At 35.0% G+C, this 26,284-nt stretch overlaps 1 protein-coding gene across 4 annotated transcripts in view; it reads right to left on the bottom strand.

The window, feature by feature from the left end:
* Window positions 1-1,240: 1,240 nt before the first annotated feature.
* The window catches only part of SF3B1 (splicing factor 3b, subunit 1, 155kDa), a 42,985-nt gene continuing 17,941 nt past the window's right edge, over window positions 1,241-26,284 (bottom strand). Inside the window, exons 3-26 of one of the 4 annotated variants that reach the window (XM_004674417.2) lie at window positions 23,323-23,489; window positions 21,953-22,057; window positions 21,226-21,340; window positions 19,337-19,416; window positions 18,285-18,455; window positions 15,567-15,804; window positions 14,101-14,313; window positions 13,754-13,875; window positions 11,927-12,124; window positions 11,737-11,838; window positions 10,803-10,982; window positions 9,836-9,922; window positions 9,442-9,712; window positions 8,818-8,963; window positions 8,574-8,720; window positions 8,324-8,449; window positions 7,649-7,870; window positions 7,172-7,354; window positions 6,975-7,086; window positions 5,441-5,561; window positions 5,028-5,159; window positions 3,530-3,802; window positions 2,183-2,399; window positions 1,241-1,725 (exon numbers count right to left, since the gene is read on the bottom strand). In XM_004674417.2, coding sequence (XP_004674474.1) covers window positions 1,567-1,725; window positions 2,183-2,399; window positions 3,530-3,802; window positions 5,028-5,159; window positions 5,441-5,561; window positions 6,975-7,086; window positions 7,172-7,354; window positions 7,649-7,870; window positions 8,324-8,449; window positions 8,574-8,720; window positions 8,818-8,963; window positions 9,442-9,712; window positions 9,836-9,922; window positions 10,803-10,982; window positions 11,737-11,838; window positions 11,927-12,124; window positions 13,754-13,875; window positions 14,101-14,313; window positions 15,567-15,804; window positions 18,285-18,455; window positions 19,337-19,416; window positions 21,226-21,340; window positions 21,953-22,057; window positions 23,323-23,489 — 3,887 coding nt within the window. In that variant the 3' untranslated portion in view covers window positions 1,241-1,566. Of the gene's footprint in view, window positions 1,726-2,182; window positions 2,400-3,529; window positions 3,803-5,027; window positions 5,160-5,440; window positions 5,562-5,960; window positions 6,031-6,974; window positions 7,087-7,171; window positions 7,355-7,648; window positions 7,871-8,323; window positions 8,450-8,573; window positions 8,721-8,817; window positions 8,964-9,441; window positions 9,713-9,835; window positions 9,923-10,802; window positions 10,983-11,736; window positions 11,839-11,926; window positions 12,125-13,753; window positions 13,876-14,100; window positions 14,314-15,566; window positions 15,805-18,284; window positions 18,456-19,336; window positions 21,153-21,225; window positions 21,341-21,952; window positions 22,058-23,322; window positions 23,490-26,284 lie in introns of those variants that run through there. The other 3 variants (XM_012727256.1, XM_012727262.1, XM_004674418.2) reach the window with 3 other exon arrangements.

The raw sequence follows: 26,284 nt of genomic DNA, 5'->3' as shown, positions 1-26,284 counted from the left end.
AACTGACATCAACTACAGAGAACAGCAAGTTTCAGTTTCATGGGGATTTGTTGTTACAAATATTTCTTAGAATGACTTTGGAAATTGTGTTTTACTACATGTTGACATGCTATCCAAGTCATGCAACACAAAGTAAAATAAGATGAATTCTGAAGTCAGCTCATGTTCAGTATCCATATTGTAAAGTTTAGCCAATTATAAGCTATTTCTTATCTACACTTCCAAGGAGGCCTGTAAATGTCAACAGTAACTAGACAAAAATCTTAAGTCTTAGCTATGTTTAACTTACAGTGGCAGTCTATGCTTATCTGTTGCAGTCTCACTTCCTGTTAGAATTCACAGAAGTGCTAACATTGGAAGACAAAACAAAACAGCTGTGGACAGTTAGAGGATTAAACTCAAGAAATCTCTGGCCAGAAAATTAGGACAAGCTTAAAATATTTGCCAAAACATAAGTACTGCCTTAATGCTTGAGTCCTCTAGAATTAAATGGCATTTCATGACAACTATAGATGAATTTATCTAATTACTAAATGCAAAAACTAAGCAAACCTAGTTATTTTAGCTGTTGCCACTGTGTGTCATAGCACAAAGTATTATGTCATCAAATGTACTCTCCCTTTTCCACTGACTTGAATTTCTTAAGGGTGAAGGGCAGTTCAAAAGCACCTTTGTATCCCCTGCACTTAGCCCAGTGGCTGGGGCTGATATACAGTAGGTGCTCAACAAGTATTTAAAGAATACATTGTTGAGTAGGCTTATGACATGGGAAAGAGCCTGAAGATTGTCTTAGTCTGTAAGCATTACTTAGGTAGCCTCACTCTCAACAGAAAGCAGATTTGAAGTTAGGTATACCTTCCCCACTTTCTAGAGACTTGTCAAGAGTTGGTCATGACTTCAATTACTTCCTGTAAACATGTTCGCAAAGCATTTTGAGAGATCAAGAGATGAAAGGCGCTATGTAAGTGCAAAATAATATTCAAAACAGTTCAGCAAAGGTGCTACATTCTCTATAGTGATGGAACGATTGTGCTAGTTTGAGGTGAACAGCCCCAAATCTACTGTTCATTATCAACAAAACAATGGAATTTTGACAAAGATGCCATCACTTTATATAGCTTGTATTCTAGCTATTGTCTATAAACCAGGTGACAAAAAATGAAATTAAACCACTTTACACAAACCAATACTTTATCAAAGTTCCGCATTTTACAAGTCATGTTCAAAAAACACACACAAGTTAGCATTTTGTACACAAATGTTTATTTCTCAATTAAACATTCCCTTTAAACACAAGGAATGAATTCTAAATCTTCATAAAGATGAATTAAAAATGAAATCCCTCCAGTAAAGTGTGTGTAATCACTGTGTTCTTGGTCACTACTGGCATTTACTGTTTAACATCAAAAACAAATACGGGTTATTTAAAAATCATGCTACTGGATTTCTAGCTCTTCCTCTATGACCAGTTCTATGCTGATCTGCAATGTTTAAAAGTTTACATCACCAAATTGAAGCAAATTTAAGGTGTGAAACAGCTGTGCATTAAACACAAAATAAACAAAATTATAAGATATAGTCAAGTTCATAACGAATATAGGTGTTCTTATCATCATTGTAGATTCTTGGGTAATGTGCTATCAGAGCATCCTGTGAACCAATGTAGATGGAATTGTAAATTTTCCAATACACATCTCTGACTTTCCGGGCTGGATGAAACAGACCCTAGAATAATTGAAAGGTTACATTATTTAGATTTTCAAGAACACAAATAATCTTAACACATAATTAACAAACCATAAGATGATTCAAAATATTTCACTTTAACAGAGGAAAAATACACTGATAGGCTAGATCAAAATCTATCAAATAACAAACCCTCCCCTCACAACTATTTCCAATTTAGTGTATTGTTAACAAGGAGTTAATTCAACTAAGTAATTACTTTTATTGAATAATCTTTTAAAAATGTTTAACCTTGGGAGGGGGAATGGGATCAGAACTGGGGTGGGAAGAGCACATTGGATTATGGTGATGGCACACGGGTGAACTGGTGATGGAGGCACATGGGGATTACAACTGAGATGGAAAAATGCACAAAATGAAGAATGATGTAAAAAAATGTTTATGGTGTTAAAAAACAATAAAATTGAAATATAAAGAAAAAAAATCTTTAGCCTACCTGTAAACAATACTGCAGCATTCTACATGGTCCAATAGCAACTCGTAGGCCTTCCAGAGCTCCCATAACTGCTTGAATTACATGGGGAGAGGTCTCAAACACATTGGGCCAAACATAGTTCAATAAGTGATTTAGAGAATCTTCACAACCAAATCCATAGACCCCAAGTGACATGTGTTGTACCACTGCACTAGCCGTCTGTCTGTGTACGAGGTCTCTGTAATGGGAGGAGGGGAAGGAAATGTTCTTAATTAAGATACGATCTCCAATTTTACAGGAAATATTCACCTGCCCATTAAAAAGGAAATTACTAATTCAGAGCAAGAACAGATGCAAGTGAACCCTAGCAGCTTAGATACTGATATAGAATTACTAATGACTTTACTTGAGAACTTTTGCTTTAAAATAAACTAAATGTTCTAGTTAACCTTGAAAGGAATGTGAACAAGACAGTCCAAGACATTTTTTGCATGCTACTGAAGAAGGGATATAATAATTTCACATATGAATGACAATAAAAATCTCATTTTAAAACTATAAATTTAAAACCTTTGAAAGTAATTCAGTGCTTGCATACTATAAATGAACTCAAATTCAAGCCATTTTCCTTGTTAAGTGTCATTCAAAAGCTCAATCTGGGGGGGAAAAAGAACCAAAAAATTTTTCCTACCTACAGAAATGAGAGCTATCATTTCCCATGTTACTAAATTTATTTTTATGACAAATCATGGGGTTAAATTCCAAATTACTTAACTGAGAAGGAGTGTCGGATAATGGGTTTGTGATGGGTAAAAAAATTAATTCACACTGTCCCATGAGATAAGGAGTGTTAAGAAAAAAGAAAAGGTGTGGGGCCCCCATGGTGGCACAAGAGGTTAAGTCTCAGCACTATAAAACTTGTATTACCAGCCATCACAGCCTGAGTTCAATCCCTGACCAGGACCTCGAGGTGACCCACATGGCCCAGCATCTCTCCTGTCTCACCCTCTGTTCCCCTCAGCAGTGTATTTCAATCAATCTGTCTGTTCTGCTCTCCACTGTCTCTGGTGAATCCTCTCATATAAAGCCCCCCACCCATGTACATCTGGCCTACACCTGAGCTCCTGTATGTATAAAAACAAATCTTTAAAAAGTAAAGGTGTTAAGGAAAAAAACACCTGCACTAACTTTCTTCTATTTCTCTTTTTACTGTAATAATGATTAATTTACACATCACATGAAAACAATATTCCACTTTAATAAATTTTCCAACTGAAGTTTTTAAAATTAGTAATTTTCAATGTCATTATTATTTCTCTCTATAGAACATGGCTTTTCTATTGTTTTTATTTAGTTCAAGTCACTTACCTATCCATTAAAGCATCTTCAAGTAATGGTGTTACAGCATAAATGTAATCCTTCCCCATCTCACCGATATATTCAAACAAGAATGAAAGAGATTTTAACACTCCATTTTGAACATTCAGTTCAGGAACTCTGTATTCATTCATTAAGGCAGGTAGTACTGTGAAAGGTGAACATGTTTCAGCAACAATGGCTATTGCTACAGTGGTACAAACTCTGTTCTGCCTTTCCTGAACTTTGAGGTTGTTTAGAAGTGTCGCCAGTACATCATGAGGGCTGAAAAAAGAATGAGGAAACAATTAGATTACAAGTCAAACTTTTTCAAGAGGAAAAGAAAAGGCACAAGGAATGAATCTTTACTACTAGTAAGTAAAGATACTAGTAAAGACTAACAATTCCGTGATAAGATGCAATACTTCAAAGGCATTGGCAATGCTAAGAATTACATTTAAATTAAATTTAGTTTTACAATGAAGAGACATTTTATGGGGGGTTGGGGGGAGAAGGAGATCAAAACTCAGATGGGAAGGAAGAGTGCACTGGACTATGTGATGGTACATGGGTGAACAGGTGGTGGGAACTCCACAGGGATTACAACCGAGATGAAAAAAATGCACAAAATGAAGATGATGTAAAAAAAAAAAAAAAAAGTTAGATGCAAGAAAAAGTATTTAAATTCTGTTTTAAAGAAAAAAAAAATCTAAAGTCAAACATGGCAACAGAGCTAGCCAACCACCCCTTACGTAGTATCCAAGCCATGGTCTCCAATGCCACCACTCAAAATCCTATTTTCCTTTTCTTTCTTCACTCCCATGTAACTTTACTGCATTTATTTTACCACAAACTTAGACAAAAGCTGAAAGCAAACACAAATTGCTACTCATTGCAAATTTGATTGTAACACACTTTGTGTGTTATCCTACACAAAGGAGCAGGGGGTGGGTAACATCTAAATTAATCTTGTTATGTTTTCTTGCTAGAAAATGTTTTCCTTGTTATTAAGTTACCTGGACTTGTAGTGTGCCTTTTTTTTTTTTTTACAATAACTATTTTTTCTAATTTGGTTCTGATGGGATAGAAGCAAACTATAAGATTTCCTAGTAACACTGCTGAAAATTAGTCTCTATGGATTAATCATAGAAACATTTTTTAGACACAAAGCATTGGTGAGACTTAACTTACGCTGATTGCTTTATTAAGTACTGGCTTTAAATTTTAAAGTAATGTCTTAAAAAAAGTCAATGAAAATATTTTGAAGATGATAATATTCCACTCTGAAAATTTTTGAAGTGCAGTAAATGTAATCCAAAAACCTCTCACCTTATTTTAATTCAATTTACAGTACAAAAAAAACATTTTAAAAATTGAAGGTCAGTGGTTAAAAGTTTTCTACATAGAAGTGTTTTTAGCATAATGGGCTTACTACAAAGTCTGTGTGTACATATATATATGAGTATCTGTATGTCTGTATACATAAATCTATATAGAAAATAATACTCACCCAATAGCCTTTGCAATATAACCAAATGTGTTGACTGTGGCTCTACGAATAGCTTTTTTATGTGCTTTTAAGAGCTCTAAAAGCTCAAAGCAAATCCTCATCCATTCTCTTGCAGACACATATTCAGCTCCCCTAATTTAAAAAAAAAAAGTTATTTTTTGTGAGTTTTAAAAGGCAAACTTGAAAATTCATTACCAACTCAATTTAAGCAATAAATATCACTACTCTTCAAGAAAGGAAGGGTAGGTTCAGTCCTAGAACTTCATTGCTAGCAAACTGAAATCTTATCAAAAAATATTAAAACTGGATATACTTACTTTAGCAATATTAAGCAAATTTTACAAAATAAATTAAAAGGGTTAAATGTGAAGGCCAATACTGCTTACAAAAAAATACTTAGGCAATTTGCCTACCTGTCAGCAATACGTCCAACAAGATCAATACAATTCTCTTGTACTTTTTCATGCCTGTTCTTTAAGATGGGGGTAAGTCTAGGCAGCAGATCTTTAATTGGTGGGGTCATCTTATGCATACCTATGTAACAGAAGTCAACACGCTATCAATTCACATCTGAAGAATAATAACCTTCATTTTTTCTTTTACTTAACCATGTAATATACATCATTAGGCATAAATATAAACTTACAGCTGCCTATGGAAAGAGAAAACCCCAGATTTCTGACCAGACTCAGAATTGTTTATAACTTTTTAATTAACAACTTCTGATTATGCATAGAAATGAAAGAAATTAGTGAAGTGATTTAAAGAATGATGGATACTCAACAACAACAAAAAAATCTTATTTGGTTCTGAAATGTATTTGTACACTGACATGTAAATATGGGGACAGCTCATGTTCCGGCCATACACAACAATATAAGCCAGAGGTAAACATGTAAATTAAAGCAAAATTTTCCAGAAGGGCCCCCTTACCCTTTAACTGCAAAACAAACAGATCTCCAGTCTCCCTGCAATGCAGGGCATACTTGGATGGTATTTACACCTATGAAGAGAGAAAAAAGGAGGCAGCTGGCAGGGGCTCTTGCTCTAACTAGAGTTGCTTGCTCTGATTCTCTCTCCATGCTTTTCCCATGTTTCCCTGATAAACAATGTGGTTTACAACTCCCTGCAAACCAGAGTCCCACTAGTGAAGTGAATTTGGAGTGAACTGAATTTGGGGTTATATTTATGCAGTGAAACCCCTTACAGAAGTGAGTGGCTTACTATCACCACCAGCTATTGACTTACTACTATGTAAAGTTGGCCCCTATAAAATCTATTCAAGTTTCTTTTGGCAACAATCATGTCCAAATACAAGAAAGATTAAATATAAGACCACTGGTCTTATCATGATGTCCTTAAAGACTAAAGGCTATGAGTTCTATACCTAAGATAATCTGTAACATTCTTATGTTTTTACTTTAGATTAAAAAACGTAATAGATAGTTTTGAAAAACTAGATCTGAACATGACATAACTTGATTCAATCAAGTTTTCACTATGGTTGTGTTCCTTGAACTTAACAGCAAGCAGAAAACTTGCCAAAATCATTAATTAATTCAAGGTTGAATAAATATATATTTTGTCCTAAAAGCAACTTTAAAAACACTTGTTTCCCCCCCGTTAGTGACTATAATTATGAGAGCAACACTATTCTTATTAGGATCCTCGAATCTGTGACTTCAGTTTTTTGAATTGTGATTTCTCCCATTTCTCTTGCAAGGTCCCAAGCTTGATCTCTTTTTTTTTTTTAAAGTAAAATATAAGTGGGCTTTAGGGAAATAAGATTTTGTGACATCCCCTGACTTAACTGTAATTCTGAAGTGTTTTAAAAGAAAAAAAAGTAATCAGAAATTATTACTCAGCTCCTAAATGAGTCTATATTTTACTTTTCAAAAAACCAAAACAAGTTAAAAGAAAATTCTTTGTGTCCAACAAATTTCATACCTATTACATTTACAATGGCCTTCAGTGCTCCAAGAATACTGCCCAGTACTTCAGGGTACTCTTCACCCAAATACTCGTACAAGACAACACCCAAGTGCCCCATCAATTTTTCCTATAATAAAAGAAATAAAAGTTAAAATGTTTCTATTCATATGAATCTATCTGGTAGAGAAATAAAAATCAGATACAAAGATTACCTCTTGACAAGTCTTCATAACAACTGCAGTTCTAGAGATCAAGTCAGCTGCCTGTTGCCTGACTTTTGCTGATTTGTTATTTAAACGCCACAATACTGTACCGCAGATCTGAGGCAAGTAAGGTTTGACTCGTTTGCCAAGAGCATTGACCACTGTGCCAAAGCCATTCAACATTACTGAGTCCTTAAAAAAAAAAAAAAAGAATCAAGTTAAATTTAAAAATTACATCTACTGGGATTGAGAACTTAGGAAAAGAATAGATGAAATACACTAATATTCTTCGCAGAAGTTTTTAAGAAAAAAAATGGAATCTACAATTTTGACAGAGTATTTCTGGGTTATCAAATGAAAACATTAACTTGACTCAAAAAGATTATTTTAAATCCCATTACTTTTTACTGATATTTACTTGAGAAGTAACATACTTTTCTACAAAAACGAAAACTCACTGGCAACTTGCCATTGTAAGTTTATTACCTCTGTAGTCTGTTCTTGGAAAGCATAAAGAATACCATCAATCAGCTGTTCTTCAAGTTTATGATCAATATCTGCTGCTCCTAAGTTGCCCATAATTTTCTCAATTGTTTCCATCACCATTTTTCTGTACTGTTCGGCTTCATCTTTCAGATCATCCACAATCCTGGATATAATTTCTGCTGCACCTACTTTGTTTGCCAACTCCACAGTGGTATCAACTAACTAAAAAGAAGAGGAAAAACTTTTAAACTACTGCTTTTGCAAGTAAATATAAAGATACCATGAAAACCAAGTATTTTAAGGGAACTACAGCTAATAAGCACGCTAGGAACATGTACTCCATTTTTTAAAAATTTAAGGGAAAAGATGACTAAAACAATTTACTTGGATTTTACTCAAAATGATTTAAAGTAAAATTACATTCCTGTTTAACTTTGAGAAAGTATATAATCTGCTTTACAAAAGACATCTATTCAAAGCTAGGTATATATCCTAAGATGCAATATCAAAATGAAGTTAACTGGCTAACTGAAACCCATTTCTTTTTACAGATCAAACACATATGAACTGTTAGGTAACCGGGACAAGAAAATAATATGTAACAACAATTCAAACAGACTAAATATATACATCAAAGGACCTTAGAAAGATATATTTTTTGCAATAAAAGCCTACCTGTCGGTAATTTCTTCTATCCAAAGCCATTCTATGTTGCCAAAAGTGTTTAAAAAAAGGAGGAAGAATTTCTGTTTTAATGTAGTTTGCTTCTACACCATCTGTTCCACAACACTGCTTTACCACCTAAAGGGTTAAAATAAAAAGACAGTTAACAGTAGTGGGTTAATATAATTTTCTTTAATGCTTTAAAATTCTATTTGAACCACAAAACAAGCCCAATTTAGACGGTCTAATCTGGAACAATTACCTTCAACACAATTTTCTTCATTTCTTCATCAGGAGATTGGAATTCTCGAATGAGAATCAACATCACTTCTCTAGTGTAGTAGTTGGCATATTCTGCATCCATGAGAGGGATAAGATACCCAATAGCCTTTAAGAAAGCGGCCAGACCCTATTTTAAAATGAAAAACACATATACTCAGCAGATTAGATTTAAGTTGACGTAACTTCAATCAGATCAAAATATAAAATATAATTAGTTCATCTACCTTTCCTCTGTGTTGGCGGATACCCTTCCATAGAGGTTTTAACACAGAATCAAAAGATTCAATCCCATAGGGAGTTGCTGCTTCAGCTAAGGCAGCAATGGCCAAAGCACTAATAGTCCGAACTTTCTGCTGCTCATCCACAAGACCTAGGAAACCAAGCACAGGCTTTAAGCAAACTAATTTCCACAACATATCATCCATTCAACAATATACTTGAATATTTAAAAAGCCCATCATTAACTATATGGTGTCCATGTTGTTAAACTTATTCAAATTGGTAGCCTAATTTCCAGGACACCTCTCTTAAAAAAAGATAAACAAAGCCGACCCTCCCTGGGTGCACAGCGGGATAAAGCACAGCACAAAGAAGCTTAAGCCACTTCTGCATGAGTTCGATCCCCGCTTGCCCCAGAGGAGATCCACATGGTGAGGCAGACTTCTCCTGACCCGCCCGCTGCTCCCCTCAGCAGTGTACTTCGTTGATCTGCCTGTTCTGCTCTCCAATCTGTCTCTGGTGAATCCTTTCACCCTCTGTATCTCTGGCCTATACCCCAGTTCTGTACGAATAAATAAATAAATCTAAAACAAACAAAAAAAGATAGACAAAGTAACAATACAACTTACCATGCTCAATGATTTCAACTAAACTTCTGAGATGTGGCAAAATAGCACAGCCCATAAGAATAGCTATCTGCTGTACAATTTTAATGCCAGTGTGTCTCGCTTGCCAGGACTTCTTGCTTTTACAGACAGCTTTTAAGAAAGGCAATAATGAAGGAATGCCCAGGGCAGAGGCTACAACAGCAAAAGCTCTAGCTGTTGTGTTACGGACATACTCATCCATGTTATCTATGTCAGGTCTCATGGTAGAGATCATAGTAGCCAAACCAGCAGCCTAAAAAGACATGAAAAAAGAAACCATGAGTTGATAGCATCAACTCTCAACTGTCCCCCAATCAAATAATCCCATCAGCAGATACTGGTTTTTTCTCCTTCTCTAGAAATACAATGTGAATACCTTCGCCAAATTAGAAATAATCTCTCGGCCTTCCACTCTAGCATAGTAGTCTTCATCAATCAGCAATGGTTCAATGACCACAAGAATCTGAAAAAGAAAAGGAGCTACATTTTCATACCAATTACTGGTGCCATAATCATATAGTAGATTATGGCAGAACTCCAACAAAGTGACAAATGAATTTTAATTATGAGTTTTAACCACATATATAAGTGAAAATTTGGGTGAACCCAGTTGAATACAGCCTAATATTCAACATTAAAAAAGAATTACACATCTGCATTTTATAATTCTAATCCATAATTTCTATGTACAAAAAGATGGTTGTTAACACTAAAATGCAGGCTAGAAATATTTTCTCAACCTAATATACTATCAATAAAAGCAAATTAGTATGTCCAATATGAACTCTGGTAAGAGCGAAAAGACAAAAACTACATCTATAATACACATGTATTTGTAGAAATGTGCTTACACTTTATACAAAACTCTGGAAGAATATGTAAACTTAACTCAAATGTCCTGAAGGGGAATGGAGTTTCACTTTTTATTAATTAACATTAATTTTTTTATTTTAATTCTAAAATTTAAAATACAGCAAGTAGGCAAAAAACCTCAATTCCTTTTCTATTAAAAAAATGAAACTAGGCCCTCCCTGGTGGCACAGTGGGTTAAAGCACAGCACTGAGAAGCTAAAGCCACTTCCGCATGAGTTCAATTCCCGCCTGCCCCGGAGGTGACATGGCGCGGCAGACCTCTCCTGACCCACCCGCTGCTCCCCTCAGCAGTGTACTTCGTTGACCTGCCTGTTCTGCTCCCCACTCTGTCTCTGGTAAAGGCTCTCGCCACCCCTGAGCTTCTGGCCTGTACCCTAGTTCTGTATGCACAAATAAATCTTAAAAAAAAAAGAAAAGAAAAGAAAAAAAAAAAACATTTGAAACACTACTACTTAAGGAGAAAAACAAACCTTGTGTACATATGGTCGAACTAAGTCATCAAGTTTGTATAATATTCTATCAATAACTTTCACAAGTAAATGACGCTCCTGATCCTCAAGTGTGGGAGACATTAGTAGAGGAAGAATCTGGTTAAACAAAGGCCCAGCTCCAAATTCACGAGCTTTATCAGTAATCTGACGCAATGCAGCCTGGAGAAGGAAAATAAAAATTAGGTACTTTCCTATATGGCACAAGAAGTTAAAGCAATCCACTATGATGATGTCTGCATCCACTGCAGCATGAGTTCTATCCCAAGTCAGGGAGCAGAACTCTTCTGTTTCCCTGCTGCTTCCCCTCAGCAGTATATTTCAATCAATCTGCCTGTTCTGTTCCCCACTTTGCTCTGGTGAATCCTTTTACCCCTCACAACTCTGACTTGTACCCCAGTTCTTATATGCACAAATCTTTAAAAAACGACTTCATGATTTTCAGTAGCCTAGTATTTAAGGTAAACTTCACACATTTTAGAGTAGCACAAGTTCACACCCATCAAAATTACTCTGAAGCATTAACACCTATGACAGAAATCCACTGTTTTCAGTTAATTCATAAAAACAAATTTTGTGAAACAATGGAGTCAAATGGGGGTATATAAAATTGATTCGTGATCCCTAAAGCCACCTTTGACGTTAATACAATTTCTCACAAAATTCACTAATTATCTGAACCTTTAGTACACTAATTATCTGAGCCTTTAGTATATTTTAAAGGCCATGAAAACAAAAAGAATCATCTCACTTTCAGTATCCTCATCAGCACAACATTCTTTATAAAGCTAAATCTTCATATACAACTTATTCCTTTCCCTTACACTATGCCCTTGGTAAAAATGAAGCATTTAACTATAAATTAAAAAAAAAAAAAGAATTATAATAAACATGAGATAATAAACTGGTTATTTACCTTTCTCATTGGAGGTGTTCCATTCTTGATTTTTAAAAGCAACTTCATTATTTTTCTCTCTTTTTGTTCTTCTGGACTAAGTGTTGACTCATCAACATCAACCTAATAGTGAAAAAGAAAAAGTCCTAAGCTATGATGAAGTATTTATAAATCCCAAAAAAAAGCTACATTTTCTACTATTACCACTTACCAAAAGTTTATCAAAGTACTGAATATCATCAGGTTTTAAAAATGGAAGATTTCCAGACGGTTGGTCATTAACACTTTTCATAGTTCTATCTTCTGTTTGCATGTGGAAACCAGTCATACCGCCCAATGGTGTTGGAGTTGCTGTTAGCTTTCTAGCTGGAGTTCGAATGGGAACATAACCAGCTGGAGGAGGAAGTACCTAAAGTATGTAAAAAACAGTTTAGAATTTTTTGTAAAGTTAGTAATAATGTAAGATTTGTACTTCAAATATTTTAAAGTTTATAGGTAGGAAGTTTTTTGCTTGCTCAGAGGCAAAAATTAACACCTACACCTTTTTTCTGTCCTAATTAGATATTAAAGGATTTATGAAAATATTCATATTTCTTACATGCTAAAATTTAAGTATAGCATGGGTGGGGGGAAATGAAATGCTATAAAGCAGAGCTAGAAAATTCTCATTTTCCAGAATCAGAATTATAATTTCTATATTGAATTCATATTTCAAACACTAATTTAACATGTTGAAGTCATGCATAAATAAATGCATGTAATGTGTAAAATGTATTTTTAGTAATAAAATGGAAAAAAATTAATGTTAATTTTTGCACTATGAAACCAAATCTTAGTACCTTGTACCCTATAAAAATAAGTTAAATGCATGAAAGCTAAAACCAAACTATTTACCAAAGCCCTATAAGATACAAAAAAATACACACCATCTGCTTAAACATTTTCCAAATTAAAAAAATTAATGGAGGTTTTAACATTTAAAAAATAAAAGCTAAATGTTAAAAGCAGGTTTTAACGTTTAAAATACAGAAGTAGCATACTTTTAAAACTTTGAGAGTAGGCCAGTAAACATATACTTGTCTTCTCCAATGTTCCTAAGCTATAGTCTCTAAAAATATCCATTAAGACAAAGATAAAATTATTTTAAAAATGAGTGCTATATGTACTTTGTTATTCAATTGTGTTCTGTCACTAGTTAATACATGTACCAGTATAGACAATTAACCATTGTGGGGAAAAGTAGAAATTTATTTTATATATAAGTTCAATTATCAAGTCCACCAGCATAACTCATAAGGACTTGCAGTCTACTAATTTTTATATTACTAATAAAGATTTCATTTAGAATTAGTAGGTTTCACTAAGAAATTTCCCTTTCTAATGACACCAAGAAAACCAGTGACTACAATTAGAACACTCAGTCAATAGTAGTTATAGTCTACACCCACAGCCATTATATATTGCGGTCACAGTTTTAAAGTAGAAATTTATACACACTTAAAACAAATCTTCTAATACTAAACCAAATACAGGTAAAAAATTATTCATACAAACTACTAACAAGCAGCAGGCAATGCCAGAAAAAGCTCTTTAAAGGTTATAGATGACCACAGCTGATCGTTAGCCAGAGTCCAAGTCCCTAGAAAATTTTACATTTGAGTTGCTGTGGTAAAGAGAAAATTAAATTGACTGACAAACACATTAACTTACATACAGAAAACCGTGTGACACACTATGCAAAATAACCATGATCTATTGTAATGTGACCTTAATCCTGGAACTGCTATGCTATGACGCTATCCCATACACCCTACGGTCTTAGAAGTCTGAAATTTCACATCTTCCAAAAGTAATAAAGCTCCAGGTCATTCATTTCTTCCTATCACTATTTTTGAAACTGAAATACACTTAGAACTAACTAAAGGAATGGAATAGCAGTCTATATGGCTAAGGTTAATGGAAAAAACTTGACCAGTTACTCTTTTCAAAGAACACTGAAAGTGAAATTCATGTCTTAAATACCATTCACTGTTATTACCTTATATCCTTCTGGGAACATTGCATCCAATTCTTCATCAGAAAGGGGGCGATTCCTCTCATCAATTTCTCTCTCCCACCTCCAAGCCTGAAGCTGTTCAGGAGTCATACTCATTATGTGACCTACCAAAAAAGCAAATTTCTGTAATAACCTATAGTGCAAAGCTTTCATTAAACAGGCTCTTGAGATATGTTAATTAAGTTCTAATATCTTTTTATATTATAAACTCAAACTAAGACTTTTTATCTTGTTCTTGCTAAAATAAGTTAAATAGCATACAAAAACCACAAAGAATTCCAAATATTTCCAGAAAATAAAAATACGTTATTTCCAATGAAATTTTCTACCTGGAGTAGGGGTGGCCATATTCATGGCTGGTGTGCCAATTGGTGTTTTTCCAGGAGTCAGAACAGGAGTGCTTCCACCCATCTGACTAGCTGGTGTTTCATCCCATCGTGACTTTCTTTTACTGGCTCCAGGAGTTGGTGTTTCACCAATCGAATCTCCACCTCGATCTGTTCGAGGAGTCTCAGCCCATCCACTTCCATGTCCAGGAGTATCTTTCAAGAAAAGAGTAAGATTAAGATTAAATTTTTAACCACTGTGGGCCCTCCCTGGTGGCACAACGGGTTAGGATGCAGCACTGCAGGCTGGCTGCAGCCACTTCAGTGCGAGTTCAATCACCCGCCCCGGTGGTAATCCGCATGGTATAGCAGACCTCTCCTGACCCGCCTGCTGCTCCCCTCAGCAGTGTACTTCATCAAGCTACCTGTTGTGCTCACCACTCTGTCTTTGGTGAAGCCTCTCACCATCCCTACACCTGTTTGTACCCTAGTTCTCTGTATGCATAAATATTTTTTTAAAAAATTAACCACTTTCAGAAATTATTGCCTATTCTTATAAGCTGGCATACTGAAATGATCTAAGTTTAAAAAACGGGGTATTACTAAAATGTAGATAGTTAAAGATCTAATGTCATTTCCTAATCACATTAGATGTCATGTGATCTAACCCTAAAGATCTAATGTGATTACAATACTATGTAGTAACCAGCGAGAACCTAACAGCAAAGTATTTTTACCTATGCATAGTATTACTATGCAGAGAGCCACTGTATATTTCTTGAGTGCTCCTTTCAATTGTTCATACAGCTGAGATCTGAGCATGGTCTACACTACTCCTTTCACCCATTACATGTTAAGCATGCTGTTCCCTGGCCATAAATTATTTCAATAGAGCAGGTGTATTATTTTCCCGACCCTGTCACCATCCTCCAGAAGTACTATTAAACCATAACTTTGCAAAGCTAATCTCATAAACTTAATAAAATGCAGTTTTAGATCACTTACATAAAAAAATCAAGAGATTTAGCAAGAGAGAAATTACTGGGCAATGGGAAGAAGTGAGCAGCTACTATTTAATGGGCACAAAAATGGAATGATAATAAAAAAGTTCTAGAAATGAATCAAGATGGTGGCTTGTTTAACACTGAATATATTTAATGCCACTGAAATGCACATTAAAAAATAATTAAGATGGCAAACTTCTGTTACATGTTTTGCTATAATAAAATAAAGAGCATGACTTACAAACTTTACTTCCTCCAAATGTCCTTCCTAAAACAAACTTAAATCTCTTCAAAAAAAAAAAAAAAGAAAAAAGAATCAGGCACATAAGCTGCTATGTTCTCTATCTGTCCCCAGACAGCTGGTTACTTATCTATTCAAGACAACAGAGAAAAGGTTATAGCCTTCAGTAACCAACTAATATCAACATTTCACCAAAACATGTGTACAGACTCCCCTGGAAATACCTCTTTCTGTCTTGGGAGTCTCATCCCATCTGTTTTTACGAGCACTAGAAGTTGCGCCTCCATGGCCTGGCGTTGCATGGCCTGGCGTATCCCCTCGTCCAGGAGTAGCAGCTCCCGCTGGTGTGTGACTAGGAGTGGGATCCCAAATTTTAGATCCTGGGGTTGCTCCAGGAGTTTCACTTCCCTTTGCACGACCAGGTGTCTCATCCCATCGTAAGGAAGGAGTATGTCCAGGAGTCTTAGAAGAGCAAAGATTTATTTCATACATACTTATTCATATATTTAAAAAATTATAAGCAAAAAAACTTCTAAAATAGATGTTTTAGTTCTATCCTCTATAATTAAGCAAAAACACCTACTTTCTAGAAAATATGTTTATGACAAAAAAACAGTCTTAATTTAGAGCAAGTAAAACAATAATCCTAATTTCAAAATCAAGGTGTTTTGAGTCTGAATCTAGGATATGTGACTAATTGCTTCATGACTGGGGAAATCACTAGTTTCTCTGTTCAGATATATAAGAGAAATTTCAATATATTAGTACTTCTCAAACTGAGGCTTAGCAACACATACCCACGAGTTCTCACTAAGAAATACTACTTTTATTTTTGTTCAAAACCACTTAACAAAACCATGTTTATTATTAACTGGGTGATCTTATAATCAGACAAAGCCATGTAATTCAATCTTTGAGATGAGTTTACTTTTTACAACCAATTATTATTACACTTATTGATGCTAGCAGAATTAATTAAAAGATTAGAAGTAGATTTTAAAAAAATCAAAGGTCCAGTAGGTGGCCTAGGCAGCAAATCACACACACACACACACACACACACACACACACACACACACACACACACACAGTAAAAGAACTGGACAATGTCAAAGCAGCAGGTGATAGCATAAAACCAAACTTATATTTAAATAATGACTCATGAGCCCTCATAAGTACTTTTTATGTTTCAAGTGGGATGCACTTGCAGATACAGGATTCTATCTAGCTTTGTTTCCAAATTTGTATAAATACTGTAACAAATATAAGAATTTTTTTTCTTTAAAAAGATTCTTTTTCAATACTCAGAGCTGAAAAATTATTAGGTGCTTTTTTTTTTTTTTTAAAGATGAAGAGTAAAAATGTGTTTGCTGGGCCCTCCCTGGTGGCACAGTGGGTTTTAAAGCACAGCACTAAGAAGCTAAAGCCACTTCAGCACGAGTTCAATCCCTGGCCCTGGAGGTGACCCACATGGCGTGGCAGACCTCTTCTGACCCACCAGCTGCTCCCCTCAGCAGTGTACTTCATCGATCTGCCTATTCTGCTCCCCACACTGTCTCTGGTGAATCCCCTCACGGCTCCTACAACTCTGGCCTGTACCCCAGTTCTGTATGCATAAATAAATCAATCTTTTTAAAAAAAATGTGTTTGCAATGTAACACAGTACAGAGTTAAAAAATTAACATTACATGAGAGTCCTTGAGTAAGGAAAAGGGATGGGAGATGGCAAAGAAATAAAAAGATTATCTTTAGATATTCAACCTGAACCAAGAGTTCATATTACCGAAGGGAAAGCAGAGTAGATGAGGACACAGGCATCAGACTTCACAGTGAAAAAAATGTGTAAGCGTTTTTTTGTTCGTTTGTTTTTTAATTATTTTCATCTGGGAAGAAAAGAAGTGAACTGCATCAAGAAAAAAGAGCATCATTATAGGTGTGACATTAAGTCCTCTGGGAGGAAAAATAACAGTTACTACTTAATGATTACAGAGTTTGGGTATTAAAAATGATGCATATATAAATAATGCCACTGAACTGCAGGCTCAAAAATTGACTAAAATGACAGATTTCATATTCTATTTTACCACAATTTTTTTTAGAGATTTTATTTATTTATTCATATAGAAATGGGGTACTGGCCAGAGGTACAGGGGCAGTGAGAGAATTCACCAGAGACAGAATGGGGAGCGGAGCAGAGCAGGCAGAATGAAATACACCACTGAGGGGAGCAGCAGGCAAAACAGGAGAGGTCTGCTGCACCAAGTGGGTCACCTCCAGGGTGGGGATCGAACTTGCACTGAAGCAGCCATGACTTGGCTTAGCTTAGCTTTGCAGTACAGCACTCCAACACACTGTGCCACCAGAGAGGGCCTATTTTACAATTTTAATTAATAAAATTACTCCAGGAAAGTAAACTAACAAAGAAAATGCAATACCACTGTCAATTTGACATCTGCAGTGAAAGGCTTAAATTATCCATTAGGAAAACGACTATTTTACTCACCTTCCTGTGACACTGCTCGTATATTTCTATATTCAGTATTCCAAAAGGAACTTTACTCTACACTGTGGACTGGACTCTCTCTCTACCCAAATTCATGCACTGAAGCCCAACCCCCAAAGTGTGCTTGGAAACTGAACCTTCAGGAAGTAATTTAGGTTAAATGAGGTGATGTGGGTGTCCCTATAAGAAAAGACACCAGAACTTACTCTGCATAAAAGGGGCAATGTGAAGACACATCAAAATGGCAGTTATATGAAAAGCAGAAGGAGAGCTCTCACCAGACATCAACCAGGTCTGACGCCATGGTCTTAGGACCAGAATGTGAAAAAATAAATGTCTGTGTTTGAGCTGCCCAGACTGCATTATTTTGTTAGAGCAACATGATCAGATGTTAACAATCTGAAGGAGAAAAAAAATTAAAACAGTAATAAGAAATTACCTCTGCTTGATCCCAACTTGACAGTTTTTTGGGAGTGGCACCAGGAGTCTGATCTGCTGTTTGATCCCAACGCCGTTTTCGTTTTGAGGGTGGCTGGGAAGCTGCTGCTCCATTGACGACTTTTAATTCTCCAGCCTTAGCTTTCTCTGCTAGCTGCTGCCTAATTTCTCTCTGGAAAAAAATACACATATTCATTAAATATCTTTAAGGCATTTCAATATACTCTTATCAATAATACAGTAAACTCCTATTTAATATCTTCTTTTATTCTTCACTCATTCTCTTCCATGTTATTAGTGGCTTCATTCTTTATTTCCCCTTTCCCCTTTCTTCCTAGTTTTATGCAATGCCTTTTGGCATAAAGGAAGAGCAAGTACAAAATCTACAATACAGTCAAAGTAAAATTTTCAGTCAATGGTATAAAACCAAACGCCTGCACTAAAAAAGTGGGCTTTTGTTTAGTTATTTTTAAAGATTTATTTATGCACACAAGAACTGGGGGCCACAGGTACAGAGGGATGAGAGGCTTTATCAGAGACAAAAAGTGGGGATCAGAACAGGCAAAATGACTGAAATACACTGCTGAAGGGAGCAGTCGAGGAGGCAGGTCTCTGCTGCACCATATGTGGCCTAGCTTCCTACTCAGGGTTTGAACTCAGGTCCAGCAATGATAGCATGCTAGTGCTACGATTTAACCCCTAGGCCATAAGAGAAGCCCCTGGAAATTTGAGATTTTGCAAGGAGTAATTAAACTATATGACTATTCCCTTATACATGGACTTCAAACACATAGCATGGATGTTTCCCCCCAGTTGAGGGGATGGAATGGGGTGGGTAGGGTGTGTCTGTCTATATGTTCAGGGGGCAGGGGTTAGTAAAGGATATAAACATAGGAAGTTTAATTTGGGAGATTGTAGAATTTTTTGTAAAGTTCTTTCTAAAGGTTTATTAACATCATTAAATATTACTTGGACAGCAAACAATGAAAGGAAAAAGTCTCTTAATAGCAACTTGCTTTACGTTCTCAGTTATTAAAGAGCAGATTCACATACCTCCTCTTTAGTCAAATGTTGTTCTCGCATTACATCCATGTAAGTCCTAGCATTCATTTTGGGATCAGGGGTCTTCCCTCCTGCAGAAAAGAACAGCAACAGGACAAGAGTACAATAAATAAAGGATAATTAGGTTCAGATGATTTATCTGCCCTGCTCTAATATTAAGTTACTCCATAATCATTTAATTTACTTTTTGATGTAAAACTTTAATAATTATACATCTTACTTTTTATTGAGTTTGCTGATCAATTTAACCTGTTTGAACACAAACATATCTACAGCAGTTTAAAACAAATATTTTAATGCATATAAAACAAAATGACAGCACAGTTTAGTCTTCAGAAGTGATGGGTTCCTGGGTTGCTAATCCGGAATACGTACACTTTCGTGCCTTTGTCTCCATCAGCAGTTCTGACTTCAAGCAGCAGAATAGAAGCCTAGAAAATTATCTCTTTACCATTAGTAACACTTTGGAAAGATATTTATATTCAAAACATTACCTGTTGCAAGCTGTTAAAATCCTGACTACAAATATCTATGACTACACAAGTTCTTCATACAATGTTCTACAACAGTTATAGTTCAGAAAATCTGATTTTTAAAAATAACCTATAATCTTAAATCTCCTGTTATGTTACTAAAAAGGGCTTCATGTTTAAGTTTTGTTGACCCAGAAACAAATTTTTATCTTCCTAGAAGTATAAATTACAACTGGAAACACAGTATTTGAAATATATTACTTCCATTAGTTATGATGCACACAAAAAAGTGGTGTACAAAGAGATGTGTTGGTCTCTTGGTTAGTTTCAGTATTTGCTTTTCAATCTTCAAAACATCTTAAAGAAGCCCAAACAATACATAATAAAGACTCAGAGGCACACTTATGTTTTTAGAAATGTGATAATTAGCTATACAAGTAGTATAGCATCACAATTTAGGAAAAAATAATAAAATTCTAGACATTTCCTATGCTGAAGATCAATTGGTAGTGTCATTCTTTCTGACACTATCTCTGATAAGACTTCCTTTGGAATACTTTTTCACCATAATCTAGAGAGGATGTGTTGAACTGCACCCTTAAGAATGCAGACAGGACTGGCATATAGCAGTACTGCTGTAGGAAAGAAATTAAGGACAGTTAGTATGGGCCTGTGAATTCTGACACACATGTTTAAATCAATTACAATTATGCAAGTAAAAAAAGAATATCCCTACTAATTCATGCAGGCTGAAAAGTCTAATTTGTAAACCTGCAACAAAATCTAATTTTAAGAAACAGGCACCTCATTGTGATTTTGAAACTCACCTGAGGAAAGCTTCCATCAGGTTCATTATGCCCCTTATGCTGACCTGCACACTAAAATTAGCAAAACAGACTCCAACTATTAAAAATATCAAAGTCTTTTTTTGTACACATACTTTTGTTTTAACTCTCAGTATGCTTAGAGCAAAGTAGGTGCATTTACTAAACTATATTTAGAGCAATATTGGGGGGGGCTAAATTGTGAGAAAGTTTCTCAAAGTAACAATCCTAAAAATCTAGGACTTGGAATGAAACTTTCAATAATTTCAAAGTATTTTGAGCAGAAAAACACATTTGTTCAAAGTATAGAAAGCATACCCAAAACAAAAGTAAAAGAAAAACCTTTAACCCTTTGCGTTTCTATGGCATTGGCTCATTATTTTCTTGTCCTTCTACCTGGAAAGAAAACTTGCATTATAAAGATGAAGATATGGCATCTGTGACTTCAACCAAATCTATACAAATCTATGAGGGGGATTTTTAAAAAGAAAAGCAAATTCATAAGCATGCCAAAAAAAATCAAAGGGCTAAAGACAACTTAATACAAATATCGAATACTTATAGAAAGATGGGAAAGAATTACCATCTGCAAAAGGATCAAGACGCTCTGGGGAAATTATCATGGTCCGTCTGTGTTTTTTGTATTCATCTTCCCGATCTGCAATCTTTGGAGGTCGGTGCTCAGCAAAGGGATCATACTGAAACGAAATGCATCTCATTTAATACCCACTTTTTAAGTAATCAAAAAGAATATCATGAATAAACAAATGTTATAATAAGTCTCCTAATAAAAGTTATCACTTATCAGATGAAAAGCCACATAAAAATAAGACCGTATACATGCCTACATTTCCATAATTCAATACTTCATGAATTACCTTTGAAAAAGAGACTATTATCTCTAATTCTTCCAAATCATTCTCTCAACCAACTCTTACAACATCCTAATAACTTAGTTCCCAAAATGTGTGAGTATCTATGGAAACTGACATATTCAATTTGTTTTTAAGATTTTACTTATTTTTAAATGGAAGAGCTGGAGTGTGGAACAGAGGAGCAGGGATAAAGAGGATTCACCAAAGACAGAGTGGGGTGCAGAATAGGAACACTAACAAATACACTGTTGAAGGGAGCAATGGCTGAGGTAGAAGAGGTCTGTGCCATGTGGGTCAGCTCTCTGACAAGAGATCGAGCTCAAGCCATTGCACTGGTAGCACTAAGACTTAACTCTTATGCCACCAGGGAAGCCCTGACATACTCAATTTTAACTGAATAAACTAGTGTTAAGAGGAAATAAAAAAAAAAATTACCTGTTCTGTAGATTGTGGTATATCATTAAGCAATGCCACTGGGGCATGATATCCTGGCTTCTTCTGACCAAGCAAACTTGTAGATGATGAGTAATCATCGTCATCCTGCAATGAAATGCCCCCAAAAAGTCATAAACAAAAGGTAGGAACTTAAAGATAAGAAAGAATATACAAAGACTCAACAATAAATTTAAAGCCTAAAGCCATAAAACTTATAAACAAGGTTTCTTTTTCAACTAAAAAAGCAACCTAGGGAATTATATTTAATTATCTTTACTCTTAAAATTATTAAACAAGGAATGTTCTATATGTTGAAGAGAATTAAAATAATTCAAGTATAGCATGGAAAACCTGAGCATTTCATTTTCTCAGCAAAGTTACAATGAAATCTGCTTAGAAACTACAGAGTCTTAGTTTTTCCTTTTTTTTAATTCATAATTTTAAATACGGTTTCACAACAGAAACAAGTAAAAAGTAATGGACTTTTAATATAATTTCCTTAGTAGTATGTTTAACGGAATAATGTTAAATTGTTACTTAGCTAGTGCCACACTTGGTAACTCTTTAAAAGATTTTAATATCTCATTTACTTTATTTAAACATGAAATGACAACTGCTCTCTCAGCTTCTGGTCACTACTGTCTCTTTCCATTAAAATATAATACAAAATAGAAGTTTCATTGGCTTCTAGAAATTTTACTTTTGGGACTTTTCCATTTCTCCCTACCTCAACCCCCCCCCCAAAAGATACCATAAGATAACATGTGGCTTGAATTTTCAGAAAAATAAGTTTGATCATCTCTATATATTTATTACTGAAACACACAAAAAATGTATTGTTATTTCATCAAATTGGATAATCTGGGATGGTGTAACAAAACATAAGCTAGGTGAAATATATAATATACTGAGGAATGTATTTCAAAATGAGTGGTGGTCATCTTATAGAGTAATTGAAACAGACACAAAAGTACACAAATATCAATAACGAGAAATAGTCCACTCACATGAGACGCCAAGGAGGAAAAACATGACCAAGTACAAGCCATAAATCAAAAGGACAGATGATTGTTACAGACCAGTCACTTTTCACCTGGGCTACAGCAGAAAAGAGTTCAGTGGGTTACAATAGGGATTTACTTTATAATGATCTGCAGGTGGCACTGCTGGTTAACTAAGCTAGTCTTTACCATTAAGATTGAGAAATGAATTCCAATAAAGCTTTGAACCCTAGAAATCAAGTACACCTTTAATAGATTCATCCTCCAAAAGAACTGTCACTCCAGATTAAACTGATGAATCAAACAGAAAATTCCTTTTTATTGCTCTTCATCAAAAACATGCTTGACTCTTGATACTTTGTAACTTACATCTTCAAGTTCAGTTGCAGCAATTGATGTCACATATCCAGCAAATCTGCTGTCACTTCCACCATAGATTTCCTGGTCATAATATCCTGTAGAATCAAGGCCCACTCCTTGAGCTTCATCAAGAGCTGCCTTTTTCCCTTGAATTTCTCGAATCTGTGCTTCAATATCTACAAATAAAGTTAGCACATTTATTTATTGATACAAACTCTTAATTTCATTTTTAAAGCCCTCTAACACAATGTATGTCTCTAAATATTATCACACTACTCTTCCAAATACAGAAACTGTAAAACAATTCTACAAAGAGATATAACTGTATCAAATACTTGGTACTATACACATATAATACTTTTAGTATCTTCTACTTCAACTGACAATACTTACAAAGAGATTCTTCTTTCTTCATCAACCATAAATAACCTTTACCTTAACAATTAGTTGACAGAATTATAATGTATAGCATCGTAACTGTACTTAATACTGTATTGTATGTTTGAGTAGTTTAGATCACTAGGAAAAATATTTTATAATTATGTTGTGACGGGTATTAACTAGACTTGCTATGCTCACTATATATAGCTATCGTATCACTTACATTGTGTCACCTGTATGACACTATTATGTCAATTATATCTCAATAAAAAAAATTTCATACTCATCTAAGAAAAACAAAGCAGTAAAACCTTTAGGAAGCTTGTAATCAGTTCAAAACTCTAATCAGTCATTCAGAACCATAGTGACTTCAACACAATAGTAATCTCAGTAATCACAATAAAGTTCTATTAAAGTAAAATTATGTAACATGAGCAAAGTTCATATATTTTAAATTATAAAAATGACCTAGCTACAAGTTTATTTAATTGTTGAATTCTAAATCTTTCCTCAATTAAAAAAATACTTTTCAAGTAGATCAGGGACCAAGGACAGCATTCAAGATCATTTAATCTCAATGTTACCAGAAATGTAAAACAAACAAAAACACCCAGACTTATTGAGACTGATCCTTAATTCTGAAATTTTAACAAATCATACACTTGTAAATAGGCTGTGGTCACACCCAAGTTTCTACATTCCTAACAAGCTCCCAGGTGATATACTAAACATCTGGGACTATACCCTGAACAGTAAAACCACAAAGAATAGTCTAAATTTTTCAGTATACATTCAGCCAAGGTGACATTAGTTTTATGGTTAAGAGTCAGAGTGCTGGAATCAAATGTCTCTTTTTACAGAAAGGCTCTTTCTATGTTATTTAATCAACTTTTTTTTTTTTAAGATTTATTTATTTGTGCATTCAGAACTGGGGTACAGGCCAGAGGCTCAGGGACGGCGAGAGGCTTCACAGAGACAGAGTGGGGAGCAGAACAAGCAGATCGACGAAGTACACTGCTGAGGGGAGCAGCGGGCGGGTCAGGAGAGGTCTGCCACGCCATGTGGTCACCTCCGGGGCAGGAGGGAATAGAACTCCTGTGGAAAGTGGCTTTAGCTTCTCAATGCTGTGCTTTAACCCACTGTGCCACCAGGGAGGGCCTCATAATCAGTGTTATTTAACCTGAATTTCCTATGACATAGTCTTTTAAAGAATTAAATAAAATAATGAACAAAAAATACTTAAACATTCAATGAATGAACTCTAGATGTATATTATTATCCAGATAAATAACCTAGCTCCTCAAGCACTATAGTCTCTGACTAGGCCCAGCATTTGCGAATAAAATATCAACTGCTTCCCAAACTTCCCCTCAATAAATAAGAGCAATTACCATCCACATACTTTCACCTATACTTATCAACTTTATACATCTTAAGAGAGAAAGCAAATATATGTATGTATATAAAAAATTTCCAAACTACTTAACCTCCTAGTGGTTCAGCCAACTATTTCCAGACTGAGGATAATCTCTTATATAGCCATGATATTGGCATGTTCAAGAAATTAAATCATGCCATGATATCATCTATTGCTATCATCACCCAGCTTCAAATGTACTCAATGGCCTTAATAAAATCCTTTATGGATGTTCTCTTCTGTAATCTATGGTCCAATACAGTACCGGGCATTGCACTACTGTCATGTCTCCTGAGTCTCTTTTAAATAAGTAAGTCTTTCAATTTTTAGTGTTTCCTGACACAAGGTAACTTTAAATTACAAGCTAATATTTATTTTAATAATATGAATACATTAGTGTATTAACAAAATGTTTCTGCTGCCAGTGATTTCTGTGATCTAACAAATGTCTTCATTCTTGAAACATTGCTAATTGAAATTCTAACCCTTTGACATCAGGCACTTTATAAAAGATAATTTACTAGTTCCATGGAGCAAAGAAAAAGACTTACATGGCATAATACAAATACTCAACAGAACAAAGCTCCTGGTTCAAAGCAGAAATGCATCTAGTCCACAGCACAGGGGAACCACATTTCCCAATAGTGTGTACATCTTAGGGGCTCAAAATAATGGGGTGATTTTACTACGAAACCTAACAGCCCCAGTTGTGACCAGACCTCAAAATGTTTAGTGTGTCACAACACCATTTCCGGTTACTTTTCTTGCATCCTTACCCTCAATACTATTACGAGTAGGTGCTCAGGGGTGATTATAATTAATAAAAAGAAATATCCTCATTTTAACTGGGTGATCCATTTTATTAAGCTCTTCACTTTATTTTTTTAAGTAATTTTTCAAGTTTCGTTTCTGCTCCCTATTTGCTTCCCTCTCCTATACATTTTCTCCTGAAATACATATAAAACTTCTCAGTGATTAGTTAGTAGGTTAGCTAAAGGGTGAATAAAAATTTACTCTTCAGCTTTTCCTTTCTGAACATTTCTGTTTCTGAAAGGCTTAAGGCATTTTAAAATTTTTAAACCACTATGGTAGTCCATCACTCGTAGGTAAATAGGTTCTTTTAGAGATTTACAAATGCTAAGGTAGTAAGAATCTAGACAGGAAAACAAATGC

The sequence above is a fragment of the Condylura cristata genome, unplaced genomic scaffold, assembly GCF_000260355.1.
Source record: "Condylura cristata isolate star-nosed mole 26May11 unplaced genomic scaffold, ConCri1.0 scaffold00002, whole genome shotgun sequence".
Lineage (NCBI taxonomy): Eukaryota > Metazoa > Chordata > Mammalia > Eulipotyphla > Talpidae > Condylura > Condylura cristata.
Note: the sequence above shows the minus strand (reverse complement) of the source record. Positions and strands in the feature narration are given on the sequence as shown.